Source organism: Dioscorea cayenensis, chromosome 5 (genome assembly GCF_009730915.1).
Source record: "Dioscorea cayenensis subsp. rotundata cultivar TDr96_F1 chromosome 5, TDr96_F1_v2_PseudoChromosome.rev07_lg8_w22 25.fasta, whole genome shotgun sequence".
Taxonomy (NCBI): Eukaryota; Viridiplantae; Streptophyta; class Magnoliopsida; order Dioscoreales; family Dioscoreaceae; genus Dioscorea; species Dioscorea cayenensis.
The window spans coordinates 207298-221466 of NC_052475.1; the positions used below are offsets into that span (position 1 = coordinate 207298).

At 40.8% G+C, this 14169-nt stretch overlaps 3 protein-coding genes across 3 annotated transcripts; 1 reads left to right on the forward strand and 2 right to left on the reverse strand.

Moving 5' to 3' along the window:
- The first annotated feature begins 1703 nt into the window (after window positions 1-1703).
- LOC120262381 (RING-H2 finger protein ATL66-like) lies at window positions 1704-5193 on the forward strand. The gene is made up of 3 exons (XM_039270480.1): window positions 1704-2178; window positions 2284-2381; window positions 4581-5193. The coding sequence occupies exons 1-3, from the start codon at window positions 2020-2022 to the stop codon at window positions 5005-5007; spliced, it is 684 nt and encodes a 227-aa protein (XP_039126414.1). The 5' UTR covers window positions 1704-2019; the 3' UTR covers window positions 5008-5193.
- Window positions 5194-6277: 1084 nt separating this feature from the next.
- Window positions 6278-8313, reverse strand: LOC120261788 (cytochrome P450 77A2-like). The gene has a single exon (XM_039269773.1). The coding sequence runs from the start codon at window positions 8228-8230 to the stop codon at window positions 6659-6661; it is 1572 nt and encodes a 523-aa protein (XP_039125707.1). The 5' UTR covers window positions 8231-8313; the 3' UTR covers window positions 6278-6658.
- A 1710-nt stretch (window positions 8314-10023) lies between these two features.
- LOC120262247 (fructose-bisphosphate aldolase 1, cytoplasmic) lies at window positions 10024-13071 on the reverse strand. The gene is made up of 2 exons (XM_039270330.1): window positions 13002-13071; window positions 10024-11498 (listed from the first exon to the last, which is right to left on the reverse strand). The coding sequence occupies exons 1-2, from the start codon at window positions 13027-13029 to the stop codon at window positions 10450-10452; spliced, it is 1077 nt and encodes a 358-aa protein (XP_039126264.1). The 5' UTR covers window positions 13030-13071; the 3' UTR covers window positions 10024-10449.
- Between the last annotated feature and the right edge of the window lie 1098 nt (window positions 13072-14169).

Here is a 14169-nt window from a genome sequence, read left to right on the forward strand (position 1 = left end):
TTAATTTTTTTCTAATTTTTTTCAAAAAAATCTAAATTTTTTAAAGTTTTTTAAAAAAAGACAATCAAAAAGATTTAAACAATAAAAATGAATACAATTAAAAATAAAAAAATATATGAACCAATTTGAACCTAATAGATATATGAAAGAAGTCCGGTGTAAGTTGAATGTGTTTTTTTCCGTTGAAATTATGGAACTTTCTCGGATGTTTGCGTGGATTTAGTAATCATGTACTGCAGATGAAAAAAATCTAGAACCTTTGTAATTTATAATTATGAAATTTTTTTCGAGGGTTGTCTTGGTAAAATACTCCCAAAATCCGCTATCTTGAGACCACGTGTTAAAATGAGTTCGCGACGACCCGTTCAAAGAAAGCATGTGGTCCACGCTGAGTCGGTTTCGGGAATTCTTCGCTTCCACACCTCCACGCTTCTTCATATTCTAAACCGACTTAAATAACTATTAAAAAACCTAATAATTAATTTGACCGTTCAATCCCACTCCAACCGTTTAATCTCCACCGTTCGTCTGTTGCACAACTCAATCCTCAGAAGTCATAAGCTAATAATTTTTTTTTTTCCAGCGAAGGGTGTGGCGGATGTCCCTCCTCGCCACACCCCGGCGCCGCCACTGGCAGGGAGTATTCAAGAGCTCATCCACCCATGCACCACCCTCCAACACGCATGTGTCTTTGCTGTGATTCAGTTCTTCTCTTGCTTAAGCTGTGTGATAATGAACAAATAATACACTATATGTATATATGTATATATAAACATTTAAGTGGATTCAACTAGGTTATTCTATATCTTTCCAGCAGCTTGAAACCTGAGTATCATGGAATTAGTGTTTGTCTTTGTTCATCAGCCAAATCATCTAATAAAAAACAGTAACAATTACAATTTACAAAAAAGAGAACCTAGTCTCCAACCAAACATGCCCAGCTTTCACCAAATTAAAAGGAAAGCCCAAATACAACAAACCAACCACGGAAGCAATCAAAGATTAACCGACAAGGCACATGACAGATTGCCATTTCCAGGCTAATAAATTAGCAAATGCATCAAAACTAGATAGAATTGTGGCCCAACTCACACCTCGCCCACTAACACCAACATATTGTAGGATCAGGATGTACAATGTATTAAAACAAAATTCTTTATATTAATTAATTGATGATTAATTTTACTCACCGAAAGAGGGAAGGTTAAAACAAACATATATATACATATATGTGTGTGTGTTAGTATTTCAGGTATTATTGGCGGACTGAACATGCAATGCAATAGGAAAAAGAAATTAAGAGAGAGAAATTCAATTGAGAAGCCAATTAGAAGTTGGCACGTCGACCATGCCTTGAGAGACACATAATACCCACGCAAGAAGAGACGATGATATCCAGAAACAAGCTCCACTTTGGAGGCGTGTCAGTGGCAGTGGCCAGTGTGACAGCATAAGTTATCACCAATAGCCCAGAAAAAAGGAACTAGGGAGGCGTCTCGTCTCTACTCGACTCCAATCTCGTCCCTCCAACTGCATCTTCTTACTTTTTTTTTTTCTTTTCTTTTCAAAGCGACGACTCGAATATATAAAGCAACTAATTAACTTATTAAAAAAAAATGGAAACTTAAAAGTAAATTTGAAAACCACAATTAAATAATAAAAAAAAAGGAATACTCCTACTAAAAAGGCAGAGAGTGAAGTGACTTTAATTGCTTGGATATTCAAACCTTATGGAGATGCCAAGGGGCAACCAATACCCCCGCACCAGAACTCTATTTGTCTTCGTCTTCTTCTGATTTTATTTATAGATTTATTAAAAGGATCAAGGCCAACGCGAAGGCAAAGTTGGGAATGGGAATGGCAATGGCTGCCAAAGAGCGAGGGACATCATCCTCATCCTCAACCTCCGCCTTCTTTTCCTTGTTATTTTGATCTTTTAGGGTTTCAGATGCCCCAGCGTGGGAATAGAGGTAGAGATCTGAAGCAAGGCAAGGTTGCTTCCATATAGAGCAAGACAGGATGATATCATCGGGGATCAATCTGGTGATGACGGTGATCGGCTTCGCCGTCAGCACCATGTTCATCGTCTTTGTCTGCACTCGCCTCATCTGCGCTCGAATCCATCTCTCCGCCTCCCGCAGGTCCTTCCCCACCGCTTCCAGATCCGATCTCAGCATCGTAAGTATCTTCTCTCCCTCTCAATCAATCAATCAATCAATCAATCAATCTACTTTCAACTTCATGCTCCGTCGTTGAGTCGGCTCACATCTTTCCCTCCAACAGCTCGAGCGCGGCATCCATGGCCTGGAGCCTGTAGTTGTGGCGGGCTTTCCCATTCAGAAGTTTGGAGAGCACTTCGCCACGTCCGGGCAGGACACCCAGTATGCTCTTGGATTACTCTATTGTTTCTCATTATGCCAGTCGACTTCGTGCCTTTTTTCTTTTTTCATGGGTTTAATCTGATAGAAAATTCACTATTTGATATGAAGACACCCAATGAGTTTATTTTTTATTTTTGTTAAATTTAGTTGTAAATTGAATTGGTTCTGTTTGCATCTTTCGCCTTCACAGACACCTCTCTTCACTGTTGAAAATATGCATTTTAGTTCTGTTTTTGTTCATGCAACGAATTCTCCAACTGGGAATTGTGTCAATTGTCCTTGAGTTTCTTTAGTATACTCTTCATCATATGTCAGTTTCACATCTTGTTCCCTACCTGACATGGCCTGTGCATTCCACAGCCTTTGTTTGGTTGGAAGAATCCTGTCTTGGGTTGTGTTTAGCCTCCACTATTTGTGTTCACCGCAAGTGTTTCTGTTGTCCAGTTATCTTGCCAATACTCTGCGCCATTCTTATCAAAGCTTGTTCAGGATTCTTTGTCAACCCTGACTTGGGTAAACTTTCCATGGTAATTAGCATAGAAGATGGGAGCACATGACCTGTCTTCCCTTGTTATGTTACATTTTCAATGATACATGAATTGCAAGGACTTTTGTTTTTCCCTTTCATTTTAGACACCCTTATCCCATTGTTTCTATTTCATGTTGTCTTTGTCATGCAATACCTTCTTGACTTTCACTAACTGTTGTCATAACAAATACATGTCAGTCAGAACTCCTCAGTTTATATTCTGTGGCATTACAAATACACAGTCTCAATTCTATTCATCTAGCATGGCATATGTCATTGATCCTAGCTTTACATGCTCCGGTGCCGATGACTCTGCTGGTACTGTCTATAATAGCTGTCTATTGTTTTTGCCTGCTTCCATATATGTTACTACTTGAAACTTCAAAGTCAAACTGACTATTGAAATGTTATTGAACTCAGTTTTAAGAGCGCTTTTTTAACAATCTACCTGCCCCTGTTTTAGAGGAGATAGATAAATGAGGTGTTTCAGTCCAAACTAAATGGTTTAGTATCTCTCAGTCAAGTGTTGTCAGGTCTCTACGAAATTCACTTATTTTCTCAACATGATTGTGCATAATATATTGCCTCTTGTGCTTGTTCTTTTTTGGATTGCATTCTAGTTATGAAGTGGAATGCAATAATTGTTTAAACCACCATATCTTTTTCCCCCTTTTGGGGGATCCTATAAGTGGCTAGCAGGACATTGGGCCCAGATGGTCACACTACTAGTTGTTTGGTTCTAAAACAGCGGTGAAAGTGTTGATTGTGTGCTTTAGGCAACTAGCTGTAAATTGTCTATGATGATTTTTGGAGAACCATCTATCAAGTCATTCATTGGTCCATTATCCTACATTAAGTAAAGAAGTATCTTCCTGGTTTTTTATTATTTGAACATTAATTTTTTTTTTTTTTCAATTTCTTGCTCATTATTGCCCAATTCGTACGACTTGGTCAATTGTATATATGCACAACATGGGATTGGAATAAAATTTTCATCAGTGCTAATCCTCTCCAGGTAGTGGAATCTACTTTCAATATGGGCATCACCATGAACTTCCCTATGTTACTTTTAACCCCAAGTCTGTTAAAGCATAATCATAATAACGTAGCATCTGAGATATATATGTATATTCAGAATTTCATAGAGGCTTTGGTGGATGAATGATTTTTTATTCACACTTTCTCATATATATGTGGCATATCACAGACATTTGTATACGTTAAATCCAACAGCTGTCTTAGAATATCTTTATACTTTCCAGTTGTGTGTGTTTGATCTCTCACTTGTGTGTCTGATATTGTGGTTCCGAGTCTTCCGACAAATGGATTGTTAATGTTCTGGCGGGTCATGTATCATCATTTTATTTGGTCTGGTTAAATAAGATCTTTCACAATTTTCGTTGGTTCAAGAATTAGTTCTGTTTTCTAATAATGAGATGATTGAACCCTTTTAGACATGTTTCTCTGATGTATCTATTTCTTATTGTGTAATCTACATTGTTTCCGCTTTTTTTTCCCTTGAACTCAAGTAATTTGTTGATCTGGTTTTATTTTTTAAAGTTTTTTATCTTCTTGTTTTTTTTTTTAATCTAAAACTCTCGATATCTTATTAAGTTGCTGTGTTTAGGTATTGTGTAAGTTATACTTCTAACTAGAGCTCCCTGCATTAGGTGTACTGTATGCCTTGCAGAATACCAAGAGAAGGATGTTCTACGCGTACTTCCTTATTGTGGACATGCTTTCCATGTTGCCTGCATAGACATTTGGCTCAAGCAACATTCTACATGCCCAGTATGCAGAATCTCACTGAGAGATTCACCTGATCAAAAACGTGCGATACAGCCCATTGCAGCAATAAGATCTCTTTACCCCCCAGGGAATTTCGACTTGAACTCTTATGATTATCTACAAGCTGGCCCAGATTGTTCAGGAGTAGCAGACAAGCAAAGAGCAGATGTTCAGGATGACCAATTCAGGTCCGGGCCATCTGGAGCCAGGGAGATAGTACCCATTGTAGCAGAGGTTAACGGCTCTGTCAAAAGTAATTGCCAGCATGAGTTTGAAGGAAAGTATCCTCAGAGTCCGTCTAATTGTTAGCCCCATTAGGCTTTTTAGGCGACAAGGTGCCAGAAGTTGAATTTTCTTTAGTCTACTTTTTTGTTTCATGCTTGGTGTACATATGACAAATTTCATGATTCCGGGGATGGTAAAAGCCATTTCCTAGGCGAATTTTTTTTGTTCAGCCAAAAGATCATAATGGTGAAGATTGTCTTCTAACTTTTTTCCGGTGCTTCTTTTGTGCCTGCACATTATTCTCTTGTCCGAGTGGTTGGCTGGTAAATGCCTTTATCATGTGAATTACTCGTATTTTTTAATGATCACGTCTTGCTAATGGCTACTTCTCACAAGTCACACATACTGCAACATATTAATAGTACATCTTAACATGTGAGAAGTCTTGTGACGGGGACTGTATGTTATGTTGGGAAAGGGTGAAGTGATAGAATTTAATCCCCAGATCTATCAGTTGATGGGAAGTTGTATAAAGATTACAGCTGGTTTTGTCTAACTGGGACTCGTGGATTTATTTCTTATGGTACACTGCAGTTGGCATAATAAATTTGTGGGAGTGAAAGTTAAACTTTTTACAGTTTTTCTCTAACTGGGACTCGTGGATTTATTTCTTATGGTACACTGCAGTTGGCATAATAAATTTGTGGGAGTGAAAGTTAAACTTTTTACAGTTTGTCCCCTTTCTGACTCTCGGGCTTACATATTTTCACTGTTGCAGACGAAGATAGGCGGTTCAGGGCATGTAGGCTGTTATTCCTGACATTCTGATCCAGCAACTCTACTCTGGAGTCTGGAGTGTTACATGTGTGTTCCTATTTACTATTAACTGTAGAATCGGCATCTATGGAATGCTCAGGTCTGACTACCCGCTCGCCATTGCCAGGAGGGTTTCTTCAATCTCGTAACCATTAAATGCGTCAACGTGGTTTAGGTTTGCGCTAATGGCACACCTAACTGGAACTGGACCCCTTAGCATGAATGCGCTTTTGCTGGACAAACTGATGAGAATTGTTGACCTGTGTGGCCGCTTGCCTTTTGGCATTATCTCATTTTTCTTGCAGATCTAATCGGGCGAAATTTAAGAGTACATTTATTGCGGCCAACATGGGCCAGCAAAAGAGGATTTTTGTGCTCATCCAAGTGCTGAGGATAAGAGTCAAAAACAAGTGAAGCTGAGGAAAATTGTGATTTACATGCATGTGTGTGTGGAAAAGGCAAGGCGACCATGGTAACCTTTTTATTCTTTGTATTCTTCGCAGCTCATACTACGTTATTGGAAACAGTTTTCAGGGAATGAATTTAATTTTCGCTGTTAAGTGAATTTAGGATATAATAAATAAAAGCAAACATGATAATGAAAATAATAAATAGAAGATGGAGATGATGGTCCATTTTTCATCTACTGTAAATGTAAATTCCTTCCTCGTTGAATCTTTCTTTCCTCGATTAACAAATACCATACTAGCCAGTAGCAGTATAATAGCAGCAGCAGCAGCAACAGCAACAATAATTAATCATTAGTGGTAGTAGCAGTAGTAGCTGGCCATAAACCAGAAGGACAAACAAGGCACCATCACTCTCGTAATAGAAAATGTAACAACTACGTATAGAATTGAAAATCAATTCCTTCTCGCTGGACAGAGTATGCGTTGCACGCGCGCGTACTTGACTTGAGTTACTGCCTGGACTTGACCATGGCCAAGAGAGCCTGGTTCATGACAACAGTGAACTCTTGCTTGTCAGCAAACTCCAAGTTGGGTTGGGAGGGGTGGACGCACCACTCGAACTCTTGGACCATCCTGGCCACCATGAGTGTGATGTGAGTGACACCCATCCCAAGCCCCGGGCATATCCTCCGACCACATCCGAAGGGTATCATCTTGATCCCTGTCACCCCGGTGATGTCGGCGCTTTCTCCACCTGACAAGAACCTCTCAGGATCGAAGGTCCCTTCGTTGCTCCACAGCTTGGGATCCTCGCTGATGGTAGGCAGATATATCTCCAAGTTGGTGCCCATGGGGATGTCGTATCCACCGAGCTTCGCACCAGGCTCCGCAGCCGCATGGGTCAATGAGAAGAAGGTCGGGGGGTGCTTGCGTAGCAACTCCTTCACGAACGCTTGCAGGTACACCATTTTCTCCGTGTCCTTTTCGTCCACCGGCCTTTCTCCGACAGCCGACACGATCTCCTGGTAGAGCTTGGTCTGAATGAGTGGGTTCTCGATGAGGCGGGCGATGGCCCACTCGATGGCTGTGGCCGTTGTGTCGGTACCACCATTGAGGAACTCTGAGCAGAGGGTGACGAGCTCGACGTCGTCCGGGGCAGACTTTCTCCCGTCGACCTTGAGGTCGAGGAGGGAGTCTAGGTAGGAGAAAGACACGGCTTTGGGGTCCTTGCTGGGACTCCGGAGTATCTGGCGGCGCATGTCGATGAGTGGGACGAGTGTCTGGATTTGTTCGGCTCGGACAACAAGCGCCTCCTTCTGTTGTTTTGAAAAGAAGGGTCTGAGGAGAGGGAGGTAGTCATCCATTCTAGGGTTGAGCGTGATGAGCACCCTCTTCATCACCTGATCGATCTTTATGATGGTCTCCTCGTCCAAGTCCACGCCAAAGCACATGGATAACAGGATGCAAAACACCGCGAAGCGTGCGTTCTTGAGCACCCAGACGGCGCCGTCGTTGGCCTCGGCCTCGTTGCGAATTCTTTGGATGAAGCGTTCCATGGCTGACTCACGGACTCCGCGGAACTCCCTGAGGCGACTGTTGCTGAGCATGCCGGAGACCATGTTGCGCCGAAGGGAGCGCCACTCTGGGCCGTAAACGGCGGAGTTGACCGTGAACTTGTCGCAACTGAAAATGTTGCGCGTGGGGTTCTCGGCAGGTCGACTCGCGAACATCTGGCCTTTCTCGATGAGTGCCTCATGCGCAAGCTCCGCACTTGAGACAATGATGAGCGTACGTGCGCCCATACGGAGCGTGAATATAGGTCCATAGATGCCAATGAGATCTCGAACGTAGTGGATGAAGGGTTTGCTGGCGCGGGCCACTTGGAAGAGATTGCCCACGACCGGCCAACCGGAGGGCCCTGGTGGCAGGTTGAGTGCCTTGGTTTTGTTCTTGTTGTTTTTGTTTTTGTTGAGGAGCAACAGTACAAGGATAGACAATAGAGGGACAGCTATGGCCGTCATGAAGACGAGGCAATTACTGTTATCAGGCAGCAAGCTGGAAGAGAAGGCAAGAGAAGCCATATATGAAGATTGAAAGCTGAAAGCTGAAAGCTGAAAGAAGGGTGGTGGTGGTGGTGGTGGTGGTGGTGATCAGGACGAAGAGGTGAAGTAACTAGTAGAAAGTGGTTTATTTATAGTGTGTGTGTGGGACTTGAAAATATGGTTGGGGGTGGAGATTAATCATCCTCAACTGTAAATCATTAGTATCCCATAAAGAAGAGAGTCAAGAGAGTATGGCCCAGCCCTCATGACGATGGTAACGAGTTTGTGAGCAATTAACTAACAAACCGATCAGCATTATGATTTCCCCGCCGCAATGAGCTCCCAACGTACTTGTTGTGAATCCTCTCCTCTGTAATGAAAGCAGGTCAAAACCAATGGCTAGGTTGGTTTAATTATTGATCGTATGAAAGTCATGAAGCCATTCATGAGTCATGACGTCCTTTATAATGAAGGCCTTGGGATTAGAACCCGCTACCATGGGGTTGAAAGTTGAAACCATTCATGACGTCCATCTACCACTTGGTGAATCAGAGGCTAAATTTGGGCCCTCGGTTTGCTTGGCAAAGTTATTGTCATTAAAAATTGTGCCCTATGATGAGAGGGGGATGGTGGGTGTACTATACTCCTTGTTGGTGTGGCTGGAATTGATCATGGAAATAACACCTCAGAACTATCACATGGTACAGAAATACTGAAAAACAAACACGGTAACATCGGGTATTAGTAAATTGAGAGGCTAAATAAAGTAAGGTAAGCTAATTAGCTTTTGATTCGAGTTTACAACCACCATTTTGACAAAAGGAAAAGTGGGAGGCAACCTCATTTAAGAGCAACAGGGATTGGTAAGCGGTTCATTAACATGATATAAAATGAACGACAAAGACTTTTTTCAAAGCTAGCGGTAGGTTTATACACCAAAATCTAGCCTTAAAAATTAGTGCTTTAAATGGGGTCAGCATAAAGAAGGCCATTTGAATGATGCCTTCTTGTTTTGACAGTGGGATTTCAAATTCCACGGGCAGTGTAATTGAAGCATTAACAGAGAGGTCCCCTTCACCAATGGAGACCATTTATGGCGCTGCAAAATTCGGTAAAGAATTTGTTATCTGTCAATGAAGTAGGTGCACCTGTTACCCTGCTGGCCTTATGAAGAAGGAGGTCGTTCAAATTCAGTAAAGAATTTGGCATCCGTCTAGAATGTGGTAAAGATGATGCAGGGAACTTTGTCTTCAAATTAAATTAATTTCTTATAACCATTTGAATTTGTATCACCATGTTTTTTTTTTTAGCTATTATTTTTGTATGTCAAAGGCAATCAACATCTAGAAGACCAGATGCGTTTCCTCTTCTGATTCCATTTTTACATACTACAATGCATGGCCAGGATCAGGTGAACCATTGCCATGATAATACGTTATCCAGGCCAGACTGTAAAACATGGTAACATGAAAAAGTAGCGGCACAATCTAGCCAGCCAGCAAGGAGGATCTAGTGAACAATTACAAATCACACAGAAGCACTTTAAGAGTTTTTGGTTTGTTTTCTTGGACAACCACCGGTAAAAAATACACGGCCGACATTTGCTCCCAGAAGAGAAGATGCTAACTTGATCCTAATACAGAAAATTACAGAAAAATACCTACTTCTCTAAATCAAAATAAAGTTGCTTTGGCTAATACTAGTATATAAATCCTAGTCCAGCAACTTTGACAGTACCTGTAACAAATCAATGACACCATCTGGCCATAGTTGAGAAGCATCAGAATAAAGAAAAAAAAAATCATAAAGATAACACAAATAGCTACTGACAATGAAACTGAAGCAACCGAATTTAAATCATAACCTATGGGAAACAAATGCCATACACTGATAGAAACAAACCGGTAGGTCGCTGTCAGATTATTCAACAACAAAATGATAAGAGAAGACAGCAACAGGGAAAGATAAACTAAAAATATTAATAGCTTACAACAAGTTTCACATCAGGGGGGGCAAAATTAAGCTTTTGTGTCTGATTAACAGCAGACAACCTCAAAAGGATTAGTTCCTGAGAGGTGATAGTGCCCTACAACTCTTATTCAAGGGAAAACCCTCTTGACCGGCACGGTAATGTAATTTACTCTGAAAGCAAAAGGAAAACCAAAGAGAAACAGCTATTTGGTGGCTTATGCGAACTGAACTTCATTCCATCTAGTTCTGCTCTTAAACAGAGCAGAAATATCAACCGAAAAATGATATCAGTATTTGTAGTCCTTAACATGGAGGCTCTCCGAAACACCTTCTCCGTTTGCGGCGTCACCCTTGTATGTCCCAAGTGTGGCCTCAGAGTTTGCCTTGCACCTACAGAGGAATGCAGTCCTTGCCTTTTCAATATTCTCCTCCTTCCCAGCCCACGCCTTGAGCGTGCTCTGCTGCAGTGCACGACCAAAAGAGAAGGAGAGTGACCATGGTTTCTTCCCCTTGAGTTGGTTCATGGCATTCAGGTTCAAAGTTGCCTCCTCCTCACTCTGCCCTCCAGAGAGGAAAACAATTGCCGGGACTGCTGGAGGGACGGTTCTTTGCAGGGTACGCACCGTGTACTCTGCAATAACCTCTGGTGCTACCTTCTTTGCATCCGAACCAGGAGTCACCATGTTAGGCTTCAAGAGGGTGCCTTCCAACAGTACATGGTGATCATTCAGTGCCTTGTAGCAAGCAGCAAGCACACTCTCTGTTACTTGGGCGCAGCGATTGATATCATGCGGCCCATCCACAAGTATCTCTGGCTCCACAATCGGAACAAGACCATTTTCCTGGCAGATGATAGCGTAGCGAGCCAAACCATTCGCATTCTCATTGATTGCTAGTTGGGATGGCTCGGTAGGCCCAATGTTAAGAACAGCACGCCACTTGGCAAATCGAGCTCCAGCATCATAGTACTTGGCACATCGCTTACCAAGGTCATCATGGCCTTGTGTTGTTGTCTCACCATTAGTTCCCTTAAGATCCACAGTGCCCTTATCCACTTTAATTCCAGGAAGAACCCCACCTTCCTTGAGGACTTCAACAAATGGTTTTCCGCTAGCAGTCTGCTGGTAAAGGGTCTCCTCAAACAGGATGACACCACTAAGGTATTGAAGAGCACCAGGGGTGCAAAAGAGGAGTTCCCTGAGGCCACGTCGATTCGTCTCTATATTCTCTATATTGATGCTGGCAAGGCGCTTGCCAATGGTGCCAGTTGACTCATCAGCTGCAAGAATCCCCTTTCCTGGAGTGCCAATGTAAGCAGCATTGGCAATGAGCTCATCTGCAATTGAAAACAACAACAACAACAACAACAACATTAGTCACGTATCAACTCAAAAGTCAAACACACATAAAATTCAATATATATTTACGTCATAAGCGCATGATAACACAAGGGATATAAATACAAGAGAACAAAGCATGCGGGATGATGGACAACCTCCACACATCGCAAGATACATGACGTATGTTGAACAGGAAAGACCTTGAAAATGACTTTGAGAGAGCTCTAATTGATGGCCAGAGTACATTTTTCCCAGAACAGAAATTCATTCTTGTTGGTACATAGTCATGAAGAATTATAGATCCAAATCAAACCAGAAAGATGGTGGTCAAATTCAGGGGTATATCTATCTAGAATATGCTTTACTGTTGTTTCTCTTTGTACTGTTATTTTTCTTTTAATAAATGTGGTTTATCCACATTTAATAAAAAAAATATATATATATATATATATATATGCTTTACTGATGCACAAATTTCTATCTAGTTGGAGTTGCTCATCAGCTAAGCAAATAATGTTAGCAATAGCTGACACAATCTCGCACCATAATCTTCCTTTGTCTAGTTGTTCTACATGATCATCCTCTAACATGGACACAAATTTATATATAATTAACATGACATCTAGGAAACCCATTGTTGTTAAGCCCTTCTCCTTTTTGCCCGTCATGCATCATAATAGCAATTGATTATCTTAAAGAACATGTGTAAGATACATTGGCAAAAAGAAGAAAAAAAAAAATACCAGATTATAAGAGGAAGGGACAAGCAATTTTCTACTTAGTTTAAAACCGTCTGTCAACCAGGAAATCCTTATAGATTTTATATCAGTCCATTCACCAATCCAATTCTGTCTCAAGTTTAACCCGATATCACAATAGAATTCAATCCTAAGAAATTTACATCAATTTTCCTCAGATCCCAAACTAAACCAGTAAAAATCTACCCAATCATCAATTGTTGTGCCACAAACCTCACAAGATGGTCTAGTTCGAACTCTGATTGTCACTATGCCATCATAAGACATGAATGAGGAACATGTAGGGTAAAATCTTCACTCTAAGGCCATCCTTCTCAATAAATCCCCAAAGAGATTAATTTGGCTAAAAGAATATAATCACATTGGTCAAATAAAAATTTGATATTTGCATGAGCGCGCATGCATACAATTATAAATACATGATTACTACGGAATTGAGTTATGTATTAAATCCTATGGCATGATTTGGGGAATTCAAGGGACGAAACAAATACATGTAAATCAACATATCACGCTCAACATAACAAAAGTGCAGAGATGTTCAAGATAGATATTGGCCGAATCTATGTTTGTAGCAGAACAAAACACAAGACTTTATATATATATATATATATATATAAATGAATAAACACAAGAATTGGAAAACCACATCAAATATTCACTAAAAAAATAATTTAAAGGTGAAAAGAAGATGATCGAAAGAGAAGCATATATTAGATTGAGAAAGAGGTGTGGGATGACCGTGATATTTTCCGCAGTATGCCGACATGGCTGTTGGTTGTGTCTTCTTCCTGTTTGTTCCTCGTGTGCAGTTGGGGATGAAAAAGCAATGGAGCGACAGAAAAGGGGTGAGTATATAAAGTGGAAAAGGTCAATGAGATGCAAGGCCCATGGCGAATGACATGGGCTTCGGCCACGTGGCACTACGTCATGGCCGGTGTAGGGCTTCAGCGGCCCAATCACATGATTCATATCCCTTGTGTGTTTGTATGGTTTAAAATAAGTAATAGTCCATCCTCAACTGCTCAATGCTCATCCTTGGCCTCACAAAGCACGCGGGAATCACACCGTCTTCTCCGTTCTTCTGATCTGTATTTAACTATTTAAGACCAGGCAATGCCCATCTTGTCTACCTCTACCCCTTGTCTCTCTCCTTTCATATAATATATATATATATATATAGATGAATTTAAAAAATAACAATCTTATTCTATTTCAACCAACTAACTCCCACATTCGACTTTTTTAATGAAAACTGCTCCGAAAGAGGGTTTTTTTACGAAGTGGATAAACAGGTTTAATTTTACAAACTGAATCCTTTAATTTCCAAGAAACTCTCTTGTCAGTCCTCTTGCTGAAAATCTCAACCACACTACCGCAGGTTGTGTATAAAGCTTCTAATTCAGCTTGTAGGCTTTGAGTTAGCTTGAACAGCAGATGCTCCAATCAAAATAAAGGAAAATAAACTGGAAGTAGGTTCAAGAGTGAGAGTCATCCTGTGTTGCCTTTTGTTCCACAAGGGCTTTGATCTCTCTAGACTCTAGGTGGTTATTAGATTCCTCACTTGAGTGGGGATTTAGTTTTTAGCTCTGTATGTTTTCTGTTTTATATCTAGTGTTGTTCTGTTTACCGTTTTTGTAATTTCAGATGTCTTCAGCTAAAACAAAAAAGACACACACACACATTCAATTGTTGTTGGATCACATCACAACTCACCCAGAGTGTAGCTGTGTAGGGGAGAACAAAGGTTGATCATCTGATATGAATTTTTTATTTCGTATTACTCGAAATTTAAAACAAAAAAAATAAACAAAGTCATATTTACGTTAGACTTCACTTGGGGAAGGGTAAGATAAGATAGCTATCCACTTTATTCAAAAATAGCCCGTGGGAGATTAATGCAGAAAAG

Coding starts and splice junctions, on each gene's coding strand:
- LOC120261788 (XM_039269773.1), bottom strand. CDS start 8,230: ATGGCTTCTCTTGCCTTCTCTTCCAGCTTGCTGCCTGATAACAGTAAT.
- LOC120262247 (XM_039270330.1), bottom strand. CDS start 13,029: ATGTCGGCATACTGCGGAAAATATCACG. Junction 11,499..13,001: donor ATACTGCGGAAAATATCACG/GTCATCCCACAC, acceptor TTTCAATTGCAG/ATGAGCTCATTGCCAATGCT.
- LOC120262381 (XM_039270480.1), top strand. CDS start 2,020: ATGATATCATCGGGGATCAATCTGGTGATGACGGTGATCGGCTTCGCC. Junction 2,179..2,283: donor CCAGATCCGATCTCAGCATC/GTAAGTATCTTC, acceptor TCCCTCCAACAG/CTCGAGCGCGGCATCCATGG. Junction 2,382..4,580: donor ACGTCCGGGCAGGACACCCA/GTATGCTCTTGG, acceptor TCCCTGCATTAG/GTGTACTGTATGCCTTGCAG.